Source organism: Salmo salar, chromosome 13 (assembly GCF_965601325.2).
Source record: "Salmo salar chromosome 13, fSalSal1, whole genome shotgun sequence".
NCBI lineage: Eukaryota > Metazoa > Chordata > Actinopteri > Salmoniformes > Salmonidae > Salmo > Salmo salar.
Window position 1 is genome coordinate 37,111,801 of NC_138303.1, and position 26,983 is coordinate 37,138,783.

At 42.0% G+C, this 26,983-nt stretch overlaps 1 protein-coding gene across 3 annotated transcripts; it reads left to right on the forward strand.

Annotated features, from left to right (window-relative positions):
• The first annotated feature begins 1,191 nt into the window (after positions 1-1,191).
• LOC106567258 (uncharacterized) lies at positions 1,192-26,859 on the forward strand. 3 transcript variants are annotated; one of them, XM_082960033.1, is made up of 13 exons: positions 1,192-1,310; positions 2,420-2,526; positions 9,951-10,013; positions 10,107-10,239; positions 11,130-11,223; positions 17,263-17,341; positions 18,301-19,695; positions 20,204-20,319; positions 20,439-20,522; positions 20,735-20,869; positions 24,702-24,790; positions 25,005-25,105; positions 25,202-26,859. In XM_082960033.1, the coding sequence occupies exons 2-13, from the start codon at positions 2,478-2,480 to the stop codon at positions 25,351-25,353; spliced, it is 2,490 nt and encodes an 829-aa protein (XP_082816159.1). In that variant the 5' UTR covers positions 1,192-1,310; positions 2,420-2,477; the 3' UTR covers positions 25,354-26,859. The 3 variants fall into 3 exon arrangements, with proteins under 3 accessions (XP_082816159.1, XP_013991814.2, XP_082816160.1); XM_014136339.3 differs by having other exon boundaries at positions 1,284-1,755; XM_082960034.1 differs by lacking the exon at positions 18,301-19,695 and having other exon boundaries at positions 1,284-1,755.
• Positions 26,860-26,983: the final 124 nt, after the last annotated feature.

Consider the following 26,983-nt stretch of genomic DNA (forward strand, 5'->3'; position numbering starts at 1 on the left):
TGGCAGACGTAGCCATTGGCTGAGACGCTGGAGAGACAGGTGGGGGTGTGTTCATTAGAAGGTAACATTTTCCAACAAACGTACTGACGTATGTCCTCATTTTTAAATGTTTTATTAGAGGTCTCTGACGTCAGTCCCCTGGCCTCTCGTATGATAATGAGGGTGACGGAAGCAACCGGTGACATTTACTTTACTGTTGGAAGGCCAAACAATTTGTTTGTTGGTGATTTACAGACTGTATATGTCAATGGCCATCTAATTAATCTCAGTTTTATTGCCATTCAAAGAGCATGTTTTAATAAAGTCTATTTAGTTTTTAATTGGAATGATAGTGTCCCATTGCAATAGGCTCAGACGATGGTCTCAATTTTGACCTGAGGAATATTTAAGGACTTTGCAGCAACAGAGCAAATTTAAAAGAGATTTAAAAGTTGAATGTTGTATAGAGTAGAGAGGTCTATAGCATGCATAAAGGAGTACAACGTGATATCCAGAGATGGCTGATGATGGTGTGAGAAACAGATGAGAAATGGTGGGAGGAAAGGCTGAGAAGAGGGTGTCACACACCACCAAAATAATTGTCTCCTTTATTTTCTATAAGGATATGGCACATTACCTGGTGGGATTCAAATGGAGGCTGGTAATAGCAAGGCTTAATTGTTAACATATTAATGGAGTAGCCTGGATACTATCAAATGTTAGACTATAGCCAATAGATCCCCTTGACACATTGCATTTATAAAGAATGCACATTCATGTTTGATGTATAACACTCCCTACACGTTGCTAAACAGTTCCCTTAATGTTGCAGTGTGGCTGACTTTTGACCTTGTCTGTTCCACAAACAACTCAGGCCACTCACTTGTCACCCATGTTGTCGTCCCATGACCACAGATTGTTGTTTTTGGATAGCACCAACAGACGGCAGAAAATACCTCATTCAAATATGCATTGTTCAACTTTAATGCATAAAAATATAATTCCTATTTTAAACTGTTAATTTGAACTTTGAATTAAGGGGGAACCCCTGTAGCTTATAACTGGTAGCAACGTTGTTTTTGGACAATCACAAACAATTATTAAAACGATGTAGTGTTCAGTCCCAGCCACATACACAAGTCTGTATAATGCTAAAATAAAAATTATCTTGATAATAAGCGCCTATATAAATATTTACAAGTGCGTGCACGACTTTGTGAGAGAGAACAGGTAAAAAAAAAAACGGATCCCGCACGCTGTATAGACATGACTGCTGTCTAGTACTACGGTCCAAGATATCTGGAATCCATGGGACTTGCTACCCCGTTGAGGTGAAAATGTAAAATGTTAGGTAAATGTTACGGTTAGGGATAGGTAAGGGTTATGGTTAAAGTAAGGGTAAAGGTAGGAGTTAAGGGCGTTACAAGGATTCCGTATTGCTTCTGCCAGTGTTTAGTGCCACGAGCCAAACAACTTGACAGAGATAGTGTGCTAAGTTTGTCCCCGCTGGCTTCCCATCAAACTACCAGACTGACTGCTTTGTTTAATTGATCAACTAAAAAGATAGTTGTATTAGGTCGAGACTCCTGGAATAGGTTTTGCAAGACGTATCGGAGACTATGGCGAACGTGAAAGGATAACTGCGGATAAAGTGTCTGGAAAATAAGGAACTTCGACGGAATCTCAAAGTTTATACTTCACTGTCATGTTTATTGTTGAATGCGCTTTTTGTGTGCGCGAACAAACGATATTGAGGACTGTGTGCTGCGGATACAGGTAGGTTACAGATTTAGGTTTTGTTTGTTGGTTTTAGTTTGTTTCAGTTGGGGATGTTTTTAGCGATTGATTGATGAGCTTGACCGACACGCATTAAACCATTGATATTTTTTATTCATTTGACAAAGTGCACATTGTCTGTGTCGCCATTATCATAATAAAAATGTAATTACAATTTTGTACATTGCATTTTGGAATGGAATTAGGTTCATCTCGTAGCGATCCTGCTGTAGAAAGCCTTTGCATTTAGGTGCGCGTTTCTCGACCTTTTCACAATTGTTCAGTAGGGTGTAAGTATTACATGGTGGTTACATTGGTAACAGTGTTAAACGTTACAACATTGTCTCGAGTTTAGACTTCCAACCATAACAGCTAATGTCAGTCAACAACCTTGATAATAGTTTTTGAATGTTTAACATAAACATAGGAGAGTCTATAGGAATGATGTAATGTGTGCTTCTTCAACTGAATACCTACTGTACAGTCTTCTGTCCAAAGAAACACCTGTAAGCCAAATAGCACATTTAGATTTGAGGACTATGCTTGACGTGCCTGCTGTGAAATGTGTTGTCTCTTGTAAGAGTTACCACTGCAGATCAGTGAACATAACTTTTTTTATGGTACTGGACTCACTTATCTTTATGATATACCCATCATTCCCCAGGGTCTTGCTGTACTGATACTGCTGTGGACAATGAGGCTGTGACTGACCTCCTGCAGCCATGACAGAGCTGGAGATAGATCAGTCCCACCTGCCACGGGTCCAGGAAGGTAAGTAGAGAACTAGACTCACTGGCTGTTGACCTGGCCAGGCTACATATGCCCTGACCATACCACCTCGCCCTCACTTAAAATAATGTGCGAATGTGTGTGACTTTGGATTACTGTGAAACTAAAAAAAGACTGACGCTCATTACATAGAACTCCTGAGGGATTTCATGGAGGGAGGTGGGTGCTAGTTAGCTACCCAGAAGCCTGTAAATGTGTTTCAGCAAAGGGTTACGTGTTGTTGCCTTGTCCTTCTATCTGTCCTTCACCAGTAAGGGATAAGAGGTGCTCGTGATGTCTTAGCAAGACAGGCAGGCAGGATTGTACACTGTCAAAGCCAAGGCTGCTTTGTAGCGAGTGGCCTGTACACTGAAGATAAGAGCCTGGAATGTGATGGCCATTCCAGAAAGCCCCCCCCCCCCCCCCCCCCCCCCTTTACTGCAGTTGAGGGTGGAGGATGGCCCCATTGGCTAGGTGCACATTAGATCTCTCTTTCTCTGTATTGTTAAGCAAACTTTGCTTTTTTAACTTGCTACTTTTTTGTTGGCACTTAATGCAGTACCGATACAAACGTACTGTTTTAAACCGATGGGTTTGCGTTTTCTTACACTGTAATGACAGTAGTAGGTCATAGCTGGGGTGGTGTAACTTTTTCTTTGGCATTTCTGTATAAAAGCTAACTAATGAGCAGGACAGCAATAGATGTTGAGATAATAATTGCTCTTTCTGTACTTGTTTCCCTTGACAATGGGCACAGTGTGTAAGAGAGCGTTTTCATGCTTTATTAAGCAGAGAACAGTGGACAAACAAAGCCCACTAGACTCTATTGGACCACTACACTACTTGCTAAAACAATAGCAGCACTCAAAGATGTCTGATCACTTTAAACTTTACCATCACAATACATTTTTACCAAAATGATTTGTCAGAATGCATTCGTTGTTTTAGTTTGGTTTACTCAAAAGGGTTAAGTTATTTATCTAATTTCCTACTGCTAGTTTGTATTTTGCCTCAATTTCCTGAAGTGCTGTTCCCACCGTCCCAATTGTCCTTCCCAATTCTAGAAGCTCAGCCAAGTCAACTTGCTTTGTTTTCACTCCCCCTTATCTGTTTCTGTTTTTTCTTCTCTGCTTTCCTGATATAGTCTGGCTAATCGGAGGAATGTAGCTCCCTAAGGAAGGCCCCCACCCCCCTCTGACCCCCATCCCACTTACTTGGTTTCCACTATATAGCACAACCAAAGTCAAAATTAGCTATATCGTAAAAATTCATGAAAACAAACTCGTGCTTTTTGCTTTTAATTTTACGGTATACTGTTAGCAGTGTGGTTGGGTTTAAAATCACATTTTAAGGAGAGAAATTGTAGAAATGGGCGGTGGGGGGGGGGTGGTTATGATTTTGTGGCTGTGGCAACTAGTGACGACCCAGTTAATCTCTCTCCCAGTCCACACAGCTCTTCCTCTCTGCTCTGTGACAGCTCTATCCCACACTGATATTTACCGTATAGTGTCTGAGCACACGAGCTGATGGTCCCAACTCTAGTTAAAACATTCAAACTTCTAGAGGGGGACGAAAGGCAGTGGTGCTGCGGTCTAAGGCACTGCATCGTCACTACAGTCCCTGTTTCGAATCCAGGCTGTATCACATCCGGCCGTGATTGGGTGTCCCATAGGGCAGCGCACAATTGGCCCAGCGCTGTCCGGGTTTGGCCTGGGTAGGCCATCATTGTAAATAAGAATTTGTTCGTAACTGACTTGCCTAGTTAAATAAAGGTAAAACATTTTTTTATAAGTAAATTAAAAGAGCAGGGTCCGGTTGCATAAAACATCAAGTTAGTTTCCTCATTTTTTTCCCCCTTAAAGTTTCCTTGACTTAGTCAGTTGCACAAAACATTTTAAAGGTGAATTTTCCCCTTAAATGAAGTGAAACAGTTAAGGGTGTCCATGAGGTCCCTTAAGTGCTTCATTAAGTATGGATATCAATGTAAACAATGTTTGTGGAGCTGAATATTGTTTTCTTCTGCCCTGTTTTCAAAAGGAAAACGTATACCAGCAAGCTAGCTGCTTAGCTAAACAATGGAAGGTGCACAATCCATGGCTACAAAGCTAGCTGGCTAGCTACTGTAGCTACCTACTCTGTAAGTTAGCGTGACATGCTAGAAAGTAAAAGAAACAAGTTGAGGAAAAAAAGTTACTAAAAGAAACATGTTATCTTCTGAATCTATTTGTTTCTCCTGTCTTGAATGTAGAAGTTATATTTTGCGATCTCCCAAAATAAATGCATTCTCATTGACGAGACATTCATTCAGAGAATTAGGTCATCTCCATGGTAACCATAGACTCTTTCTGCCATACATGCCTTTAAACTACTGTAAAACCCCTTCAATTATGCAATTACCTAAAGACATGTTTAAGGGGCTCTATGCAACATCCTTAAGAGAAACACTTAAGATGTTTTATGGAACCGTGCCCAGGAAAGGAACAGTGGTGAAGGAAGGAGTGGAGTGGGGGGGGGGTGGTGTTTGTCCTAAAATAGAACCCCTTTTCACTTTCTCCCACTCTCCCTCCTCCACTTTTGTCAACCAGCCACATTACATCCACAGGCCAAGTGGCTGGGGAGATAAAAGCCAAGTGTGTTTCACCAGTGGCTTCCTCTCACTTTAGGTTGGTTGGACAGATTTGGACTCTACTCATTGTTTTAACACCAGTCATTTTCCTAGTGCATGATTGACATCCCCGGTGGGGGAAGATTCATGATAAGGGAGGTTGTTTTTACCCAGAGGTCGTAAAGGTCATGGCTGCCTGCTTCTGACTCTACACTTCATTTTACTGCCTCTTCCTCTGGAGAGGCTGTAACAGCAGACTGGAAAACAGCTACTCTCTGGAACCCTCATCAATCTGTTTCTCTCTTCTTCAAACGTTGGGTCTATCAGAAACCCTGGATGTTCTCCCTCATCTTGACAATTTGATACCCTTGTCACCCCTACCCACCAATTTGTCCTTCAAGTGCCACTATCAATTCCACCTGATCTCTTACTCCCTATCCTCTTACGAAACATGCTTTATAAGTCAATGCCTTTGTAAAGAAGCTTAAGATCCCCTCCCCTGTAAGATCATGTAAACAACATATTTATGCTGAATCTATCCTCCTCGCTCTGTTTTTGTTGTCAGCACAGACTACTCCCTCCCAGCCCTGTCATGCAGTGTGTGTCTTCCCCATCCACACCCCTGGATGTGGAACTTGAGCATAGTTTAAGTGTTGAATGAGTTCCAGAAAACAAGTTGGTTAACACACCTACCCACAAAGCCTGTCAGTCACTTCCACCTCCTCTAGGGCCTGAGTGAGCTGAGTTGAGCTGTCACTGCCTTCTGTTTCTGTTTAGCATGATGATTTTGGTTTAAAATAATGTATTTCAAGATGGATGCACTTTTTCCTCGTGTGTCCCATCAATATAATTTCTCTGAGTGAGTTGAGGCCTGGAAAAAGACTTCAATTCCTGAGCTGTCCTGATTCCAAGCCAGATTAGGACCTAATCCTACTCCTTCCATGGCACAATGGGCAGACTGGACACAAGGGCAGTTGGTCGATCCAGTTAGTGGTAAAGTCTCATTAGCCATATGGCAGGTGTAAGTGTGGTGGCTGTCTGGATGTGGGTTAATGCTGGGCTTAAACTCTGAATGCTGACCAGACTGAGACTGGCATTCCTCCACAGTGATCATGAAACTTAATGCATCTCGGCTTAGTGGTCAGAGAGAGTGGTCAGCTTTGACCTACAGTGTTGTTGAGCACTTTTGCATGCGGCCGGTATTCAATCTAATTATGCTTTGTCGGCAATGCACGTTTTAAAGGCAATATTCACGGCAAATGCTGCAGATGTCAGTGCAATCGGAAATGACCTTTTTAAATAAAGCGGGATCTAATTGAATCCCGGCCTAAATTGACCAACTAGAAACGTCAGTGTTTATTGTGGAGCATGGTTGGTTTGAACCCCTGTATGAAAGGCCCAGGGTCGTGGGCGCGTCCTCCCTTCCCTGTTTACAGAACAAGAAGAAAGGGAGACGAACTCGGGCTGCTTGTGTAAACCCAAAATGTAACATGGCATTGTTAGAGCAGGGTGTAATGCAGGTAACTACAGAGCAACATTTCCCTGCTACTACAGCTCACCAGAGAAACGGTGGCTTCAGTCTCAACCTATTTAGAAAGGAGAGGTCGAGACAAGCTAGAGGGAGACATGGAGACAGAGACAGGGGTGTTGGTCATTGACTGTTAACATGGGACTCTCCCAGTCTGATGAGAATGGGTGTTTTAATTGGAATTTCACAATCTGCTCAAAGATATGACTCCTTTTCATGACATTGGTAGTGTAGGCTATTTGGTGATGTGTGTGTTTGAAAAAAGGACTGTAAAAGCTCTGATAGACTCTGTGTTGGGTCAGAACTGAGGAACAGGAGAATGTGACTGGCTATGGGGTGGAGTCTGTCAAGCATGTAGTGTTCATTTTCCCAGAGTGACTTTACCATGTCAGCCCCAGAGTGACTTTACCATGTCAGCCCCAGAGTGACTTTACCATGTCAGCCCCAGAGTGACTTTACCATGTCAGCCCCAGAGTGAGTTTTTTTTACACATATAAATAAATACACACTGCAGGCAGAGATGTTTAGACCCTCCTTGGGCTACTATAAACACCTTAGAATAGGAAACAACCTATCCACTGCTCTCTTAAAACTAGCTATTTAAACAAGCTCAAAGGAGGGGAGCAATACAGTGGTAATTTTTTACCTAAAGTTTCAAATGTTGTTCCACTAACACCATTAACAGCAACCAGCCTCCTCACTAAAGTCCTCCTCTGCAAATCTGGTATCTCTTTCTCTGTCCCTCTAACTTTCTGGTAGCTTATGGACTGTGGGGAATGGTTCATGATCTGGTTGTAATCTGATCTGGGGCATTACTATGTTCAGCAGGTGGCCGGTATATCTCAGTCACTAGGATGGGGGAGCTGTGGCTGTGTAACACGGCCAGGCCATAATGCAGCAGTTTGATTGAATTGGGGGGTCTTTAAATGCTGCTGTGGGGGCCCCAACAGGCACCTCCAGGGGCCAGGCACAAGGCACTAAAGATAGATCTGTACACACTGGCCTCTCCTCAGGAAGGACTCAGACATGCTGTTTAGGGCTGACCCCATTTAGCCGACTGGTTGATTGTTTGGTCGATAGGCTGTTCGAGCAGTTGCAAAGAAAAAAGGAGGGGAAGGGAAAGGGGGATACCTAGTCAGTTGTACAACCTGAATGTATTCAACTGAAATGTGTCTCCTGCATTTAACCCAACCCCTCAATCAGAGAGGTGTGGGGGGGCTGCCTTAATCCACATCCATGTCTTCGGCGCCCAGGGAACAGTGGGTTAACTGCCTTGCTCAGGGGCAGAACGACAGATTTTATTTTTTTTACTTGGCACACCAGTAGTACATTTTACCATCTACAATGTTTGTTTGGTTACTGTCATTTCCTGTAACGCATTCAATTTATTATTGTTAGTCTTTTACAATTCTCATTGTCAGAGTGGACACATTGTTTACAGAGCGCACAACCTAGGCTACACTTGTGAGAAACAAGTTTTGGTTCATTCCATTTACGAGTTGTCAATTTATTTGTTGTGTTTTGCTGTTTATTTATTGGAGCCTAGTGGTTAGAGCGTTGGACTAGTAACCGATAGGTTGCAAGATCGAATCCCCGAGCTGACTAGATGAAAATCTGTCGCTCTGCCCCTGAACAAGACGGTTAACCCACTGTTCCTAGGCTGTCATTTAAAATAAGATTTTTTTTCTTAACTGACTTACCTAGTAAAATAAAGGTAAAATATATTTGGTGTTTTATTAGGATCCCCATTAGCTGTTGCAAAAGCAGCAGCTACTCTTCCTGGGGTCCACTAGAGTTGTCTTTATGTGGTAGACAGTCTGTAAAAAGTTATTTTACAGTTTTATATACTGAACAAAAATATAAATGCAACAATTTCTATTATTTTTACTGAGTTACAGTTCATATAAGGAAATCAGTCAATTAAAATGTAATTAGGCCCTAATCTATGGATTTCACATGCCTGGGCAGGGGCACACAGCTGTGGGTGTCTCTGGGAGGGCATAGGCCTACCCACTGGGGAGCAAGGCCCAGCCAATTGGAATGAGTCTTTCCCAACAAAAGGGCTTTATGACAGACAGATGCTCTCCGGGTGGCTGGTCTCAGATGATCCCGCAGGTGAAGAAGCCGGATGTGGAGGTTCTGGGCTGGTGTGGTTACACGTTGTCAACGGTTGAGAGGCCGGTTGGACGTACTGCTAACTTCTCTAAAACAACGTTGGAGGCGGCTTATGGTAGAGAAATGAAAATTAAATTCTCTGGTGGACTTTCTTGTGGTCATTATGCCAATTTCATGCCTCCTTTAAAACTTGAGACATCTGGTGTTGTCTGACACAACCTCACATTTGTATTGTTCCCACCACATGGTGCACCTGTGGAATGATCTTTTGTTTCACCTCATGAAACATGGGACCAACACTTTACATGTTGCGTTTTTTAAATATTTTTATTCAGTATGAATACACTTTACATTTCTTAGAATTTAAAATGTATCTTGTATGTATTTTTGTTTCTTCACTATGTATTCCAATATGCTTTTTGGGTGCTTGTGTAAAAGAGTGAGTACACTGCCATGAGGCAAACCTTTTTAGTCTGTGGCCAGTGTGGCTGTAGGGAGGAGTGATGGTAGAGACACAGAGGCCCAGACCCTGCACACAACCACGTCTGCTCTGGTGCACAGTTACACTGCAGCTGCTGGCACAATTCCAGACTGCGTGTTCCTCTGAGACTCACTGGGCAGTCCTCCAGCTCCAGCCATGAAACTCATTGACTCTGGTCATCACACTACAATAATAGACATACCCAAACACACAGGGAGGGCTTGTTTGTATAGCCTGTTTAGATGTAGTGTATGTAATGACTTGTACCCTTTTTTCTGTTGGCCTCTTAGTACAAAATGTGATTGGGACAGGCAGTGTAGGATGTCATGCCATGGGTGACTATTGATGTGGCCTGGGGGAGTGCTGTGCCAAAAACACAACTGCCCACTACATTGTCTCCTTCCAGTGCAATTCAGCACCAGTCAGATCTTTTGTTACTGTACCACAGTGGCAGTTGCAACTTCAGTATCTTTCGGTATTGGATCTACTGTACATTGAAACATAGCATAGAAGTATTTGACGTCACTCGTCTTGCTCTCATTAAAGAACTAGTATTCCCCCTCCCAAAGCTATGGCCACATTTTAGGACATGGAAATAAAGACATTTCATCCTTTTTGTAAAAATAAATGCTAATGTTTTTGTGATTTGAAATGTTAAAATGTCTTTTGACTAACTGCCATTTTTTTTCTCCCTTCAGTGTGCCATGTTTTTGCTGTCCTAGAGGATGGAGCGTTGGCACACAACCTACAGGAACAGGAAAGTAAGTACAACTATATCAATCCCAGTCATCGGAGTCCGTTACAGTAGTACTTGGTCCACTCTGTTTGTTACCCTGTATTTCCCTCTGTGCCAGTTGAGCAGTACTACACTACCAACATGCAGAAGAACCAGCTGGTGCAGAATGATATCCGCATTGCCAAGAGGCTGCAGAATGAGGAGGAGAGAGCTCAACACACAGCCCTCCTGAGCCAGGCATCTAGACAACTGTAAGGGCACTGTGTTGATTTAAATAAATATTACTTACACACACGTTCTCCACCTCATGCTCTCGATGTACACACACACACACACACACACACACACACACACACACACACACACACACGTTTGTTTTACTAACCTTGTGGGGACCAAAACATTTATTCCCATTCAAAATCGTGTTTTCCCTAACTCCTAAATCTATCCCCGAACCTTAATTCTAACTCTAACCCCTAGGCTATTTTAGTTATTTTCCCTTGTGGAGGCTGGTGAAATGTCCCCACTTGTCTGAATTTTCCTTGTTTTACCATCCTTGTGAAGACTTCTGGTCCCCGCAAGGATAGTAAAACGAAACACACACACACACACTCTACCTGATACTCTCCATATTACATCTGTGAGTTTATTGTACTTACCTGTCTGTCATTATCTCAAACAGTCTAGTCCACCGGTATTCAAACTTTTCAGCGAGGACCCCATTTTTTCCCCAGCAGAATTTCTGGGGACCCTATGTTTTTGCGACCCCATTCCAAATCTAATGATACAACCATAAAATATAAACATTTCTGGTTTTACATCAACAAATAACCTTAAATTCATTACATTTTAATCTCTTATCAAAATAAACATTTTCCAAAAAATTTATTTTCCTAATGCATCTTTCTCAACAACCCCAAAAATAATTGTGACCCTCTGCAGGTCGACCCCGACTGTGAATACCACTGATCTAGACGGTCTCCATAAACACTTCCTACATCATTTAAAATCTGTGTACTCTGGCATAGTGAACATATGGCTTGCAGCATGTTGTACATACTATACTGTATATGAAACACAAGGTGGTCTGATCTCTCCGTAGTAATCCTAGCCCTCTCCCCTGTCCCTTCTGTGTACACAGTCAGGAGCAGGACTCGGAGTACGCCAGGATGATCCAGGAGGAGATCTTGAGATGCGCTGATGAGGAGGCTCAGAGAAGGGAGCAGGACGATGAGGTAAACTGCAGATTCCTTCTAATTTGATTTGAGGAGAGACTGGCGGTTCATAGTGGTTCTCTACAATACTGATTGTGTACTCACTGCTCAGTAATCCAAGTGGATTTCCACTAGCTTCCTGTAGATCATGGAACATTCTAACTTAAGTTCTGTGGGGTCCAAATGGCTTGATATATAATGTGGCTCTGTAATGAATAAGGTCCCAGTGGAGCTGAATGCTGCTCTGGGCCCCTGGTTTACCCACTCAGATTTGAGCAGGGTCAAAGGCCACCAGAGAGACAACTTGTGCACTTTTAGCGTGAATAACAAGTTGAGCAGTTTCCTGGTAATTCACTCCAGATTATGCTCCATCCCTTTTACTGTCTCACTGAAGGATAATATTATGACAAACAGGCTAGATGGATGCAGAGGCTTTATTTGTACAATTTTTTTTTTGTAATATCTTGTCTTAAATGGGTGCATTGCCTTCAAAGTATTCACACCCCTTTACTTTTTCCAGATTTTGTTGTTACAAAGTTGGATTAAAATGTATTTGTCATTTTTTTGTCAACAATCTACACAATACTCAAAGTATGTCAAACTGTCAAAGTGAAAGAAATTCTAACATTTGTAAAAACAAAACTAAAAAAAATACTATCTTGATTAGATAAGTATTCAACCCCCTGAATCACCTTTGGCAGTGATTACAGCTGAGTGTATTTCTGGGTAAGTCTCGAAGAGCTAGTGCTGAGTGATTTGACCAAATTTGTTTTTTGGGGAGGTTATTAAACAACTAATTGACTGACATTGGAATTCAAGTAATTGAACCTTTCATTTAGTATTTTTTTTTTGTGAGCCCAGCACACCGTTTCTCTAGAGAGAATTAAATCATTCACGAGAGAAAAGTCCAGAACTATATGGGAAACATGGCAGAAGGAAGTTGTAGTTTTCATTAAGCAAATATTCAACGTAGTTCAGCGCAGAAACATGGTAATTAATTCAATGACCATGATCCATTTCTGACTCGGACACAGATGGATACACTTTTAGGCATGCTACGTTAGGTTAGATGCACACAGACCGCATATGCTGCCGCATGAGAGAGGAATGTACACAATACGATGGAGACTTGATACCCGTATGATGTATTTTACATCATATGATCCAAAAAGCATGATACGCGGATGATTCCTGTATTTTGAAAGTTTCATATCTTAAAAATGTTATTGCTGACAAGCGAAAGATTTTGGGACCATGTCAACAATGGACTAATCAAATGTATTTATAAAGCCCTTTTTACATCAGCAGTGGGTGGAATTTTCCTTTAACGATTACCAGCATACCCATAACATGATGCAGCCACCACTATGGTTGAAACTATGGAGAGTGGTACTCTATGTGTTGTATTAGATTTTGTCACATTAGTGTTATTTACCACTGTAAATCATAGGTATTAGTGGTTTGGGCTGGATTATCCCTTTTAGATGAAGCTTAGATGCCTCAGTCTCTCATAAAGGATCCTTGTTCAGAGTGAGTGAAGTCAGAGCAGACCGTGGGTGTGTCTATCATTCTAGGGGTAGGGTGGAAATCTTTTAGTAGCTTGGCCCAGGAACAGTAGTGGTCTTTCATGTTGTCAGTCCTGTTTGTGTATACATATTCCAGTTCCAAGGTTATTGCAAGTCCCCAAAAGACAGCAATTTGTTAATTTAATTAATTCTTTAAAGACTTGATGTCTAAAGGTCAATGTCTTTGCTCGTCTGTAGAATCCCTTGACTAAGCTTAGTCTTTACTCCATGGATTTAATAGTGCTAAATCACTTTCAGAAGCATCAGTGTTAGCTAATTATAACGATGAGCAAACACACTCCAAGCAAATTCACCTTTATGGAAGATTGGCTGATGTAGTGTGTTGATTAAATATTAGCGTCCCTGCTGACTGTGTTTAATTGCACAGCAGAACAGAAGGCACCAGGCGGTGCAGTCAGTCTAAATGCCAGATCCCCATGGCACTTCCTGAGCTAACCTGCCATGTCAAGCTGCTAATTGTCTGCTGAGGCTGGCAACGCTGAGCTGGTGAAGTGCTCTGTGATTCAAGCTAGAGAAACAGTGCTTGTGCTCGTATGGTTTTTCTTAACACTTCACTTGTTGTGTCATTAGAGATGTTGAACTGAGAACCCTCTAAACCTGCAGCGTTTGATCTACAAGTGGTGTCGAGAGGTTATACTGACAGGGATTGTTGTCCTTTTTTGCAGACATAAAAAAAGTCGCTCAAAAAATGCAAACTTTTTTTGTTGTTGCCTATGGTGTAGTTTAGACCTTACTTTACATAATCGGAGGAGTCTGTGTTGTGCCTGCCATCGGTGGAGACACAACATGCTCTTGGATACAGATGTCATTTCATTCATAGAAGTAGAATGGATTTATCCCTTCAGACCATTGCCAATGAAATTGTCCACCATTTGAAATGTACATTTTAACTAATAATTACTACCCCGTCGAATGTCAACTTAAATGGTCCTGTCTATTCTATTATCGACATTTCTATGATTTCAAAAGGTTTCCTATGGAGGATTGACAGTATAACCATCTTTGTGGTACCATTTCAAAGTTGGCATTTCAATTTTATTCCCATTTTAGTACGGTTATCAGCCAAAACATGACGCCCACCCTGACACAAGACACGAGTATTTTGTGTCTCAATCAATGGCTGGCACAACACACAAACCTCTGATGTGGGGTCCAAGCTACATCTGCGAATATGGAGAAACGCTTTTAAATAATTGACGTGTAACTTTAAATGTCATTTTTATTTTAATTCTAAAGAAATTATAAAATAGATTGACAACCCTGTTTGTAAGCTTTTAAATAATATCAATCTCAACCATTTCTATTTCGAAGTGATGAAGACATGGATGTCTCATGGTATGGTGGGGTATGCAGAATAGGTCAACTTTGAGCACCTTTTATCTCTTGAATGTTCTGACATTCAGGTCCAAAAAGTCCCTTACTGAGCACTTCTACGATGGGCAAATCAAAAGGGGTGCGGTCATAAAGTAATTCAATTCAAATGCTAAACTGACCAAGATGCACCTCTAACAACACACACAACCTCACATAATTCTGCCCAAAAACAATTTCAATTTCTCTCAACCAGTGGTATATGGGCTTTTTAGGTGAGCGGTGATGCCGCCCTGTGATAAGCAATGCCCACTTTGTCAAAGGCAGGGGCGCAAAATATTTAGCTTGTCCATTCCCAGCGCGCCAGGGTGCTGTTGGAGAGATGCATCGCTGCAGTTCTCCACCAACATTCTGTCAAAAAAATCGAACATAAATCATGTAGCAGATATAGCATATGGTAGAGAGTGTGGCCTTATCTATATAATGTAATGAGACAGACACGTTTTACCTCATGCTGGTTTCTCCGATCAAATAGCCTAACCTAAATGGCACCCAATTAAAAAAACGAAACAATATGCATACATGTTAACATATCCTAAAAACAGGACAGGTCAAAGTAAAATGAACAATATGGAATTGATTATTCTGCTACTCACAATTGCTGTCCAGGAGTTTCACCAGGTGGGCTAAATTGTCATGATCAGTGGTTTTAAGTATGTCTGTAATTTATTTTTTTAACTAGCTGATCATAGTGAAAAGGGAAATATTTATACATTCCCCGGTGTAAACACATTGAGGCTCAGGGTAGATGATATTCAGAGCTTAAATAGCCAGATTGATTAGTCACAGGAATAAGGACTAATAAAGCCAATGCAACAGCATGTTTTACAAACAGTGGACCTAACACATGGATGGGCATTCATACATTTACATTACAGTCTGACAAGGTAGGCTACACCACCCAGTAAGCATGGACCAATGCTGACGTCATTTTTTGGTCCTGTCCGGACTAGCAATTTTATTTATTTTGTAAAAATAATTGCGCAATCCAGACCAGCCTTGATTTCCACGTCCACGGGCGTTGGTTTTTGGTCCGGTCTGGACCAGCCTTGATTTGGCCCAAACATAGACGTCTATGTTTTGTTCTGATTTGGTGCGGCCCGGACTGGCTTTGAGTCCAACGTCCACGGACATAGATTTTAGGTCCGGTCCGGACCAAATCTGAACCAATCATAATAGACGTCTGTGTTTGGTTCAGATTTTGTCTGGTCTAGACCAGCCTTGATTTGATCCAAACATAGACGTCTATAATTGACGTCTCTTCAACTTTCATTCAGAACTGAAAATGTACATGATTTCAACGTCTGGAAAAAATGAACATTTAACATCCGGAAAATACGTATTTTCATTCAGAACCTATGCATTTCCATGATGTATTTTTATACAGGGCTTCTTCAATACAATGTCTGTCTTACAGGAGGGCTCTGGGGATAGAAGGCATAGCCCAGGTCTCTGGAGGGCTATTAGAGCTGATCTTGTACAGGGTGGCTCTGGCATGCCCAGTTGACAAGGTGTTGGGTGAAAGTGAAGCAGTCCTCTTAGCACTTTTTCCAGACCAGAGCCCAGTCTTTCCAGACCAGAGCCCTGCCAGGCAGGCAGAGGGAGATGAAAGGTCTGTCTGTCCCTGGTCTGCTGGTCTGGTCTATTATTTTCCATTCAGTCAGTCCCCAGGCCTTCCTGAAATAACCAGCCTCGCCAGGCCACCAGGAGCCTGGTCCTAGATCTATTTGTGTCGTCTTGCCACATTGACCATAAGAGTTGGTAAGACGGCACAAACTGAACTGGGACCATGCTAACCCAGAGCTGGTTTTGTGCTGAGCAGCCACTGTGGACCTGCCAGATCTCACTCATAATGGAGACAAGTGACCTACTGTGGCTCTGCATTCAACACTTCCTCTGTCGACAAATGCCTTTCTAATGCAGGCCACCCAGACTGTCTATACAATGACAGCGACTAGCCCTCAGTGTTTATCATGTTGCAGGTTTCCACCCATGATATAAATACTGTTTAGTTGTAGTGCTCTCATTTTCTACAGAACAAAGCAAAGATACATGTGTGTTGTGTTCTATGGAGTTCATGTTTTGTCATTTACTGTTTTGTTTGCGTTAACCCCCTGAACCACCAGACTGAGTGATGGACCATTGTGATCCTTGATGGGAACTTAGATTAAGAACAATGCCAAGAAGTATACTGTGTGTCATAATCGTACACTTGTAGTCATGTTGTTCTGTTGATGCTTCACATCACTCTCACCATTCATTCTTTGCAGATTTCTTTGAAGATTCTGTTCATAACTGCTAGTGCTTGCTTTACCATCTTGAGTAATTGCTTTGGTCTTGGTACGGTGATTGAGGGCAATATTATACTGACACCTTGTGGTGCTAATCTGTACAGTACATATTAATGACCTTCATGGGCAGGAAACAGAGGGAAATCAGTGGAAAGGGTTTTTGAATGAAGGCTAGATGGGTGGAAGCTAAATAGGAAGCACAGTCATTGATGCCAACTTTTGCCCACGCACTGGCAGAGGCCTAGTTAACCTCACCCATAATACTTGGCTGACATTTTTGACTCCGTATGGCAACTGAGCTCAAACTGAGTGTGTGAAGAGTCTGTTCTGTTCTGAGTTGACCTCAAGTCAGTCTTATTTACTTTGATATTTGATACCTGCTGAAGACATTTGTTTCTATGATCTCAAAACTATTAATTTTCTTGACATGTGCTGACTGAATTTATTGTTACGGTTCTGGTCCCATGGATGAAACGATAGACACAGGCGTTTGGCTACACTCGCAATAACATCTGCTAACCATGTGTATGTGACCAATAACATCTGCTAACCATGTGTATGTGACCAATAACATCTGCTAACCATGTGTATGTGACCAATAACATCTGCTAACCATGTGTATGTGACCAATAACATCTGCTAACCATGTGTATGTGACCAATAACATCTGCTAACCATGTGTATGTGACCAATAACATCTGCTAACCATGTGTATGTGACCAATAACATCTGCTAACCATGTGTATGTGACCAATAACATCTGCTAACCATGTGTATGTGACCATTGAAATTTGCTAACATTGTTTCCACAGGAAATGGCTAAACGCATCCAGGAAGAGGAGGAGCTGAGGGTCAGACAGAGGAGGAGTAGGCAGGAGAGCCTCAGTGATGGTACGGTCACACTTTGTTTATCTAGTTGTATAAGGGAAGCAACTGATACTGTCACTTTCCTAATATTGCTAACCATTCCAATAATGTCTTATCTAACCATGTACTTAATGTGTAGAAGGTTCATGTGTTGACAAGGCTATTTGTTTGAGGGTTCCTTTTTATAATCTGTTTCTATGGCTTTTATTTCTGAAATCATGTCTAATGATTGATTGCTTTGGTTTGAATCATACTTTGGGTGGTGCCTGTTATTCTGCTCTGTCCTGATAATTCTGTTACTTCTCAAGGATTTTTTTTTTCCCGCCATGATTGGGGTGCGTGCTGTTTTTCTTTTATGATCACAACAAGGACAAAATATGAATACTGAGGAACTTGAAATCTTAATAAACCCCATTGTTTCTAATTTCAAACGCTGAAAGTGACGAACCATCAAGCCCTCCACACCTGGATCATTGTGACCGCGTTGTAGATCATAGATGCTGTGTGGTAAAATCTAACGCTTGCATGGGGAGGCTGGGCCCTAATCTAACCCTGCTTTGCTCTGCATGCTTGACTGCTGTCATTCCCATCTGCTTCCACTTGACCCCACAGGTCTCCTGGCAGCATAGATAGTCAGCCTTATCACTTTGGCAATCACTCAGCTATAGCTATCTTCTTAATAACAAGGACCATGGCACTGTATGCCTTGTTTTGTCTGTCAAGCTTGTATTTGAATGTGCATTTATAGCTAAATAATCTATGATAATTTCATGACATACCTCTGTTGGGCCCAATAGGGTTAAGAAGTGGGGGAAAAAAGAAAGGGAAAAAGAAATGCATTTAATTTAGCATGGCCCCTTGTATTTTGACATGCAGCCCAAGTCTGTCTTGCACCATTTACTGCACCTGCCTAATACTACATGTAAAACACAAACACCCACATTCACCTGCTTTTGTGTTTGCATGTTTGGCTTGACTTAAAGACAGTGCCAGCGTCCCTGCCTCACCCTCGCCTTGCCCACACCAGCCTGCTCTCAGCACCAGCCCCATACATGAAGAGCTGCACTATCAGCCTGCTACCAGCAGGTGGCAGTGTTCTATCTCTAACACACAGCCACAGTCAGACTCTACAGCTGTGCCTCTGTCTGAGCCCTACAGGACAGCAGGACAGAATAACAGAACGCTATCATCACATGATAGACACATGGATCCCCCTAGACTCATCAGAAACGACCTCCAATGCCCTCCACCTGACTATCTGAGTGATGAAGGCTCAGAGAACACAGACACTATTTTCCCTGAACACCTCCCTCCATCCCGGCCGTGTAGACTGGATACACGTCTCAACACTGCCCCTAGTGGTTACAGGACTCCTGTGCACCAGCCACAAGAGAGAAGCAGCGGGAGTCTCAGCCGTCACAACCGCTTCAGAGAGGGCCATAGCAAGGTTTGGGAGAGGGGCAGAGGAGAGAGGGAAGAAAGGGGGAGTCTGCAGGACAGGAATCCCAGGGTAGAGCATGATGGGGGTTATGACAGGGACCCCAGGTCAGAGGATGGCAGAGAGCAGCACTACAGAGGAAGAACAAGTGACCCTGCCAGAGGGTTGCAGGATAGAGACCGAGATGAGGTCAGAAGGAGCTGGACGCACAGAGAGACCAGCGACAAGAAACAAGTCCGCTTCCAGGACGACACCAGCAGGCGCTGTCATAGTTACCATGGCGACAGCAGGCGGGCGGTAAATGTCTGGGAGCTGATTGCCCATGACTTAAGAGAGCGGGGTGTTGCCTTGAGGCAGAGCTTCAACGGGAGGTCACGGTCACAGGGAGCAAGGGGTAAGGGCAGAGACAGCCAGGTGCATGATGGGGGAAATACCATCGCCTGTAACAACTCTCAACCACAGAGGGCTTTTAAAATGGCCATCCGCAACAGGCCCAGTTACCATGGAGATGTCAGGGAAAGGAGTGCCTCACAAAGACAAGGCCACAGTGACCGAGGCTATGAGGGGGAGAGAGAGAAAATCCATGAAAACCTGACAATAGTGGAGGGTAGTGGGACTGAGGTCTGTGATGAACACAGTAGCGATGATAGGCTATTCAGCAGAGAGAGGGAGGGGAGCAGCAGGAGGACTAGTGGAGATCCCAGACACAAGGTCCGCTCAGGTGGGGACCAGGAGAGGGAGGAGGGCAGGGGCGACAGGCACTACCATAGCGAGCGCAGGGTGAGGTGGGAGCACAGGGTGAGGAGTGAGAGTGAACACCAACATGGGCATGAGGAGGAGGAGAGACCCCCACCGTCACAGAAAGTCTCCCAGCGCAGCCAAAGCTTCTGCAGCAGAGGGCCCTCCATCAGGGCCAGATCCAAACACACCCCCAGAGCAGGTAACACCCAGAGCTACAGGCTGCAGGTACCTCAGTGCTCTGAACAGGCAGACCTGCAGCTACTGTACTCTACTATACCCAAAGCTTCCCCAACAGCCTCTCTCTGTGTACATCTACTCTTCACATCCTTCAACAATCAAATCTGGGAAAATCAACTCTTGTTTTCCTTGTGTTTAAGGGCGGGGCCTTTTTGAATAAGGGTATTTTTTCAAAAGTCTATTTCCTCTGTAGTATTGTTGGTCATTCTGATGGTCTGGGAAATATCTTAACCTGGATTTCCTTTTATTTAGAGAAAAGCTGCTCTTCTTCAACCCCTCTCCAGCCTTTATCTTCTTTGTCCTCTCATCTCTTGAAATGTTCTAACAGCATGTGCTGTATCGTTTCTTTCCTCTAATTACATGTCTGTCTTCATCTTCACAAGGTCCGTTATTTCATATACCTTTTATCATACCACAGCATCACTCCCATTTCTCTAAACCTTCCTGACCCCAAGTCTCTCCTCCCACAGGAGCCGCTCTGCAGCCGGAGAAAGGGGCGTGTCTGGACCTGGGGGAGCTGCAGCAGGTGCTGCTGGATGAGGAGCTGGCCAGGAGGCTGCAGGAGGAGGAGAAGCTGCTGAGGAGGGTAAGGGACAGGGAGGATACCACACCCACAGTGCCACCTGCTAGATGTACTTTCAGCTCATCCCTAATACTACTATGTTGCTGAGTGTTAACCACTCTTCTCTGGTGTTGTCATTGCAGAGCCCTCCAGCCCGTCCCTCCCACTATCAACGTGATTCCTTCCCAGCGGGAGACTTCAGAGTGGCACAAGTGGCTCAGGATGAGGTAAGATGTTGTTTTAGAGGTACAGCAGTAAATATAATGATTAGGCAGAGTTTCTTTAATGGGAGTCTCTCCTCTCAAGTCTGTATGACCTTTTAATCACCCAATCTCACTTCATCAGATAAATCATAGGCTTAGCAAAACCATCAGAAAATGCAGCCTTCAAAGCCTAAGGTGTGGTTATGACCCTTTGTGGTCACTGTGTCCTCTGTCAGGAAATCGCCCGCTTCATGCAGAAGCAGGAAATGAAGTCAAAGCGTCGTTCACGTGACCTTGATTGCCCGGGGTCACGGCGTGAACCGCATGACCTGGCTGACCCCTATGACAGGAGAACTGCCAGAGAGAGACAGGTAGCTGCTGCTGTTTTTTTTTTCTTTTCTTTTTTTTATTGCTTTTTGGTGCCATTTTCACGTGTGGTGAATTCATAAAACTTGTAATGCAGCAGTCTCATATTAAAAAGTATTTATTGTGCATTCATTTTGAAAGACCTCTTTCACCATACAACCATTGATCCAAAATACAGTTGAAGTTTACATACACTTAGGTTAGTCATTAAAACTAGTTTTTCAACCACTCCACAAATTTCCTGTTAACAAACTATAGTTTTGGCAAGTCGGTTAGGACATCTACTTTGTGCATGACACAAGTAATTTTTCCAACAATTGTTTACAAACAGATTATTTCACTTATAATTCACTGTATCACAATTCCAGTGGGTCAAAATAGTTGACTGAAAATTCCAGAAAATTCCAGAAAATTATGTCAAGGCTTTAGAAGCTTCTGATGGGCTAATTGACATAATTTCAGTTAATTGGAGGTGTACCTGTGGATGCATTTCAAGGCCTACCTTCAAACTCAGTGCCTCTTTGCTTGACATCATGGGAAAATGACAAGAAATCAGCCAAGACCTCAGAAAAATGATTGTAGACCTCCAAGTCTGGTTCATCCCTGGGAGCAATTTCCAAACGCCTGAAGAAGGTACCACGTTCATCTGTACAAACAATAGTATGCAAGTATAAACACCATGGGACCAAGCAGCCGTCATCCCGCTCAGGAAGGAGACACGTTCTGTCTCCTAGAGATGAACGTACTTTGGTGCGAAAAGTGCAAATCAATCCCAGAACAACAGTAAAGGACCTTGTGAAGATGCTGGAGGAAACGTGTACAAAAGTATCTATATCCACAGTAAAACGAGTCCAATATCGACATAACCTGAAATGTTGCTCAGCAAGGAAGAAGCAACTGCTCCAAAACCCCCAAAAAATGTAAATAACGTGTGCGAGCAAGGAGCCCTACAAACCTGACTCGGTTACACCAGCTCTGTCAGGAGGGATGGGCCAAAATTCACCCAACTTATTGTGGGAAGCTTCCCAAAACGTTTGACCCAAGTTAAACAATTTAAAGGCAATGATACCAAATACTAATTGACTGTATGTAAACTTCTGACCCACTGGGAATGTGATGAAAGAAAATAAAAGCTGAAATAAATAATTCTCTCTACTATTATTCTGACATTTCACATTCTTAAAATATAGTGGTGATCCTAACTGACATAAGACAGGGAATTTTACTAGGATTAAATGTCAGGAATTGTGAAACTGAGTTTAAATGGTTTTGGCAAAGGTGTATGTAAACTTCCAACTTCAACTGTATAAGATTATAAGAACATTGATTTAATCATCACCAACATAATGATATCTTCTCAATGTAGTTATTTTAACAACCAGTTAATCCATTAGCAATAAATGCAAGATGCATGTTTCAAAACTGCCCCTTTGAATGTAATCTGCTACAGTACATTAGGCAATACACTTGCACTACCCATTAAAATTGACTGAACTTCATGTTTCCATTTCTATCCCATGTTTGATCAAAGGTGTGTCATTGAAGACATCGTTCATAATCATGATGCAAAAAATACAAGTGGTGTTCTGAAATAAACACAACATACTGTTGGTGTACTGTAATCAAATTAAACGAATGACATAAGTGAAAGAAACAATGTTTCAGGCACTAGTTTGCATCAAGCCTGTTCTGAGTATTCGGCCGTAGGTTGATATGAAAACATGTTTTATAACATAAGGAAGTGTAATGTCATCGACTAAGCACGTTTTCACCCACCGGGCAGTGTGGGTGGACACCCTACTAATATTACAGTACTGCATTGGTCAATGCAATTTTAGTAAAGCATTTTGGACACATGTTTAGAGTATGCATTTGTTACATACAGTGCCTTCGGAAAGTATTCAGACCCCTTGACTTCTACATTTTGTTACGTTAGCCTTATTATAAAATTGTAGGATTTATTTTATTTAATCAATCTACATAGCCCATAATAACAAAGCTAAAACAGTTTTTAGAAATGTTTTATTAAATGTATTAAAACAAAACGTGCCTAATTTACATAAGTATTCTGACCCTTTGCTATGAGACTTGAAATTGAGCTCAGGTGCATCCTGTTTCCATTAATCATCCTTGATGTTTCTACAACTTTTTTTAGAGTCCACCTGTAGTAAATTCAATTGATTGGACATGATTTGGAAAGGCACACACCCGTCTATATAAGGTCTCACGGTTGACAGTGCATGTCAGTGCAAAAACCAAGCCATGAGGTCGAAGTAATTTTGTAGAGCTCTGAGACAGGATTCTGTCGAGACACAGTTATGGGGAAGGGTACCAAAATATTCTGCTGCATTAAAGGTCCCCAAGAACACAGTGGCCTCCATCATTGATGTCGATTATGGCAGCCCCCCCACACCTCTCTTATTAAAAGGGGATGGGTTAAATGTGGAAGACACATTTCAGTTGAATGCATTTAGTTGTACAGCTGACTAGGTATCCCCCTTTCCTTTCCTTTAAATGGAAGAAGTTTGGATCCACCAAGACTTCCTAGAGTTGGCTGCCTGGCCAAAGTGAGCCATCGGGGGAGAAGGGCCTTGGTCACGGAGGTGATCAAGAACCCGATGGTCACTCTGACAGAGTTCCTCTGTTGAGATGGGAGAACCTTCTAGAAGGACAACCATCTCTGCAGCACTCCACCAATCAGGCAAAGTACAGAGATCCTTGGTGAAAACCTGCTCTAGAGCGGTTCACCTTCCAACAGGACAACAACCCTAAGCACACAGCCAAGACAACGCAGGTGTGGCTTCGGGACAAGTCTCTGAATGTCCTTGAGTGGCCCAGCCAGAGCCCAGACTTGAACCTGATCAAACATCTCTGGAGAGACCTGAAAATAGCTATGCAGCGATGCTCCCCATTCAATCTGACAGAGCTTGAGAAGAATGGGAGAAACTCCCCAAATACAGGTGTGCCAAGGTTGTAGCGTCATACCCAAGAAGACTCAAGGCTGTAATCGCTGCCAAAGGTGCTTCAACAAAGTACTGAGTAAAGGGTCTGAATACTTATGTAAATGTGAGTAAATTATATATATTTTTTTATATAATTAGCCAAATTTTAAACCCGTTTTTGCTTTGTCATTATGGGGTGTAGGTTGAGGGGGAACACTTTAGAATACGGCTGTAACCTAACAAAATGTGGAAAAGTCAAGGGGTCTGAATACTTCCAAGGCACTATATCTCTGATCTTCTCAGATTTCTTTTCTAATTTACTCTGAAGAAAAATCATAATCTTCATCATAGTACATTGAAGTAGAAATATATATATATATATATATATATCTCATCCATTTTCATTATGTAGTTCTTAAAATGTGTAGTAGACAAACCAGTTTAAAATCTATAGGTTTACCAAATCGTTAATCCGACTGCTCTTAATTGATAATCACGTAAGTCCTAGTGAAATGTATTTTTAACTAATGTGAAGCGGATCATATCAAAAGTAATGTGAGCATTGCATTATGAAAGAATTACTTTATAGGAACATGTATTTCTAGATGAAACTGATTTTAAGTTTAGTGAAAAAGTGACTGATGAGGATGTTAACCATAGTCAATTGAGAAATGTGCTTAGTTTTACAATACCTGCCTTTTTGATCTGTTTTGAGTTTAATACTAAATTGTGAAAATGTACCACACCAAAGCGATTGGGGGAAGAAAAAAACGAACCGTATTGAGCCATTTGTTAACTATTGACAACTTTTGAATTGTCTCTTATTTCAAAACAACGTTTTCAATACGAATATTATTGTTTATAATTGTAACTGTAGTTTACTGTCCTGTCTCAGATCCAGCGGGAGAGACTGGACTCAGAGAACCTTCCATCTCCTACTGAAGACTGCTCTCCAGACTATCAGGCCCCTAGACCCACAACCCAGTGAGTCACTCTGTGTATGTTAAACTGGGAAACCCCAGGCTGGAAGTGCCCTGCTTAGCACCTGACTGATTATCATTTGCTGAAGAAGTATGGGGCTTTTGAAAAAGTTATTGCTAGAGATTTTGATATCCGTTGAGTGGGCTGCAATCATGTTGTGGTAGATTTGGCTATGAAAGTAGTTCTATATTTCAACCAACTACTCATATCTTTACAGACCACAACAGCCAATCAGAAACATTGCAGAGGAACTGGACCCAACTTTCAAGGCCAGTAGACAAGGCAAGGAGAGCATCAGAGCAGGACCGACAATCTCTGGTAGGAATAACAACACCGCGGATCATCTCATCATAACATGTAGTTTATACTGTAGAGGTAATGGGCAGTTATAAAACAACCTGTTGTTCCTTATAGGCACATCCTCCTGCCAGTCTCATCACACTCCTCAGTCCGGCTTACATGACTTTATGGAGGAGCCAACGTTCATCCCACCCACCAAGAGGCAAAGCGCCAAATCTGTACGCGCCAAATCCAAAGAGAAGAAGGAGAACTGTAAGCAGCAGTGATGTCAGTCTGAGACCATGGGCCCGGGAGTATAACTGCACACCCATTACTTTACCTGGCTGCAAGAGGATTTAAAGAAAATTATATTTAGTTATCCCAACTAGCACTTTAACCAGTTTAAAAAATACAAAAAATTTGAATTTGTTTTTGTTAAAAGGACTGGTCCAGATACTTTATTTTTATGTTTAAGTAGTGAGTGCACACATTTTTGTACTTTTTTCTTACTGGGTTCATATAACCCAATAATATTCAAAGGGAAGAATTATACACTGAACAAAAAATATAAACGCAGCATGTAAAGTGTTGGTTTCATGAGCTGAAATAAAAGATCCCAGAAATGGTCCATACGCACAAAAAGCGTATTACTCTCATTTTGTGCACATTTGTTTACAACCCCGTTTGTGAGCATTTTTATTATTTGTCAAAATAATCCATCCCCCTGACAGGTGTGTCATATCAAGAAGCTGATTAAACAGCATGGTGCTGAAGAGTATTTCTGTGTGTAATAAAGCCCCTTTGTGGGGGAAAAACTCATTCTGATTGGCTGTGCCTGGCTCCTGTGGGTGACCCACCCATGGCTGCACCACTGCCCAGTCATGTGAAATCTATAGATTAGGGCCTAATGAATTTATTTCAGTTGACTGATTTCCCTATATGAACTGTAATTCAGGAGAATATTTGAATTGTTGCATTTATATTTTTGCTCAGTATAGTTGACCTGCCAATTCATATTTGCTTTCTGTGTTGAGAGAATGTTAATATCAATCAGTTTGTTTTGTTTGACTTTTTTGTTTTCTTATTTAGTATTAAGGGGAGATCTGAGTAACACTCCAATTCAAATGGCAACACATCTTAAACCTTATTTTAGAGATGCTATCCCTTCTTAATATCTGTCTGAGAAAGACCTGAGGGGATCTTTTGAGAACAGACTTATCATGTAATTCACATCTAAAGTGTCAATAAGTTTCCCAATGACTGGGAAATAGAAATGTTAATCCAGTATTTCCCCAATAGGCTGTCTAGTCATACATTTATGACCTGGAATCCCCTTGCTGTACTGTAGTCATCCTCTGTCTAACTCCACATCTGCGGTGTTTACAGTTAGGCCTGTTGGTGAACACTTAAGTTATGCTGTATGACAGGAGATCATAGCAAACTGAGCATGCTGCTGATATGAGGTAACTCCACCTTCTCCCATGAACCTAAACTTTACATTGAGTAGTTATGTAAGTGCAACTACTAAACTGCATCCTTCTTCAATCTAGTTTTCCCACCAACTCTCTGCTTCTGATCATTTTGCACCACTCCAACTGTCAATCGAGTACATTGAGTTCCATACTCTACATTTTCGTTCCTTTTATTTAAACATACTTTTTTACACAGTAATACAGGAACTACATGTTAAGACAAATCACTGCTAGAACTGTTATCTTTATAGCACTGGGATCAGTGCTCTCATAGGTTTCTCTGAAGTGTTTCTGAATAAAATGAACACCCATGAAACCTCAGCTGTGATAATTCCTCTTTCTTAGAGAAGCTGATGCTGACAAGAGATGTGCGGCAGTAAATGTAGCTGATCTTTTATTTTTTTCAAGGTCATACATAAGTTACAATTTTACATTTGTCATTTAG

Excerpts from the sequence above, each read along its gene's own strand:
- LOC106567258 (XM_082960033.1), top strand. The coding sequence starts at position 2,478 with ATGACAGAGCTGGAGATAGATCAGTCCCACCTGCCACGGGTCCAGGAA. Across the intron at positions 2,527-9,950 it reads CCTGCCACGGGTCCAGGAAG|TGTGCCATGTTTTTGCTGTC; the intron begins GTAAGTAGAGAA and ends TTCTCCCTTCAG. Across the intron at positions 25,106-25,201 it reads AGCAGGACCGACAATCTCTG|GCACATCCTCCTGCCAGTCT; the intron begins GTAGGAATAACA and ends TGTTCCTTATAG.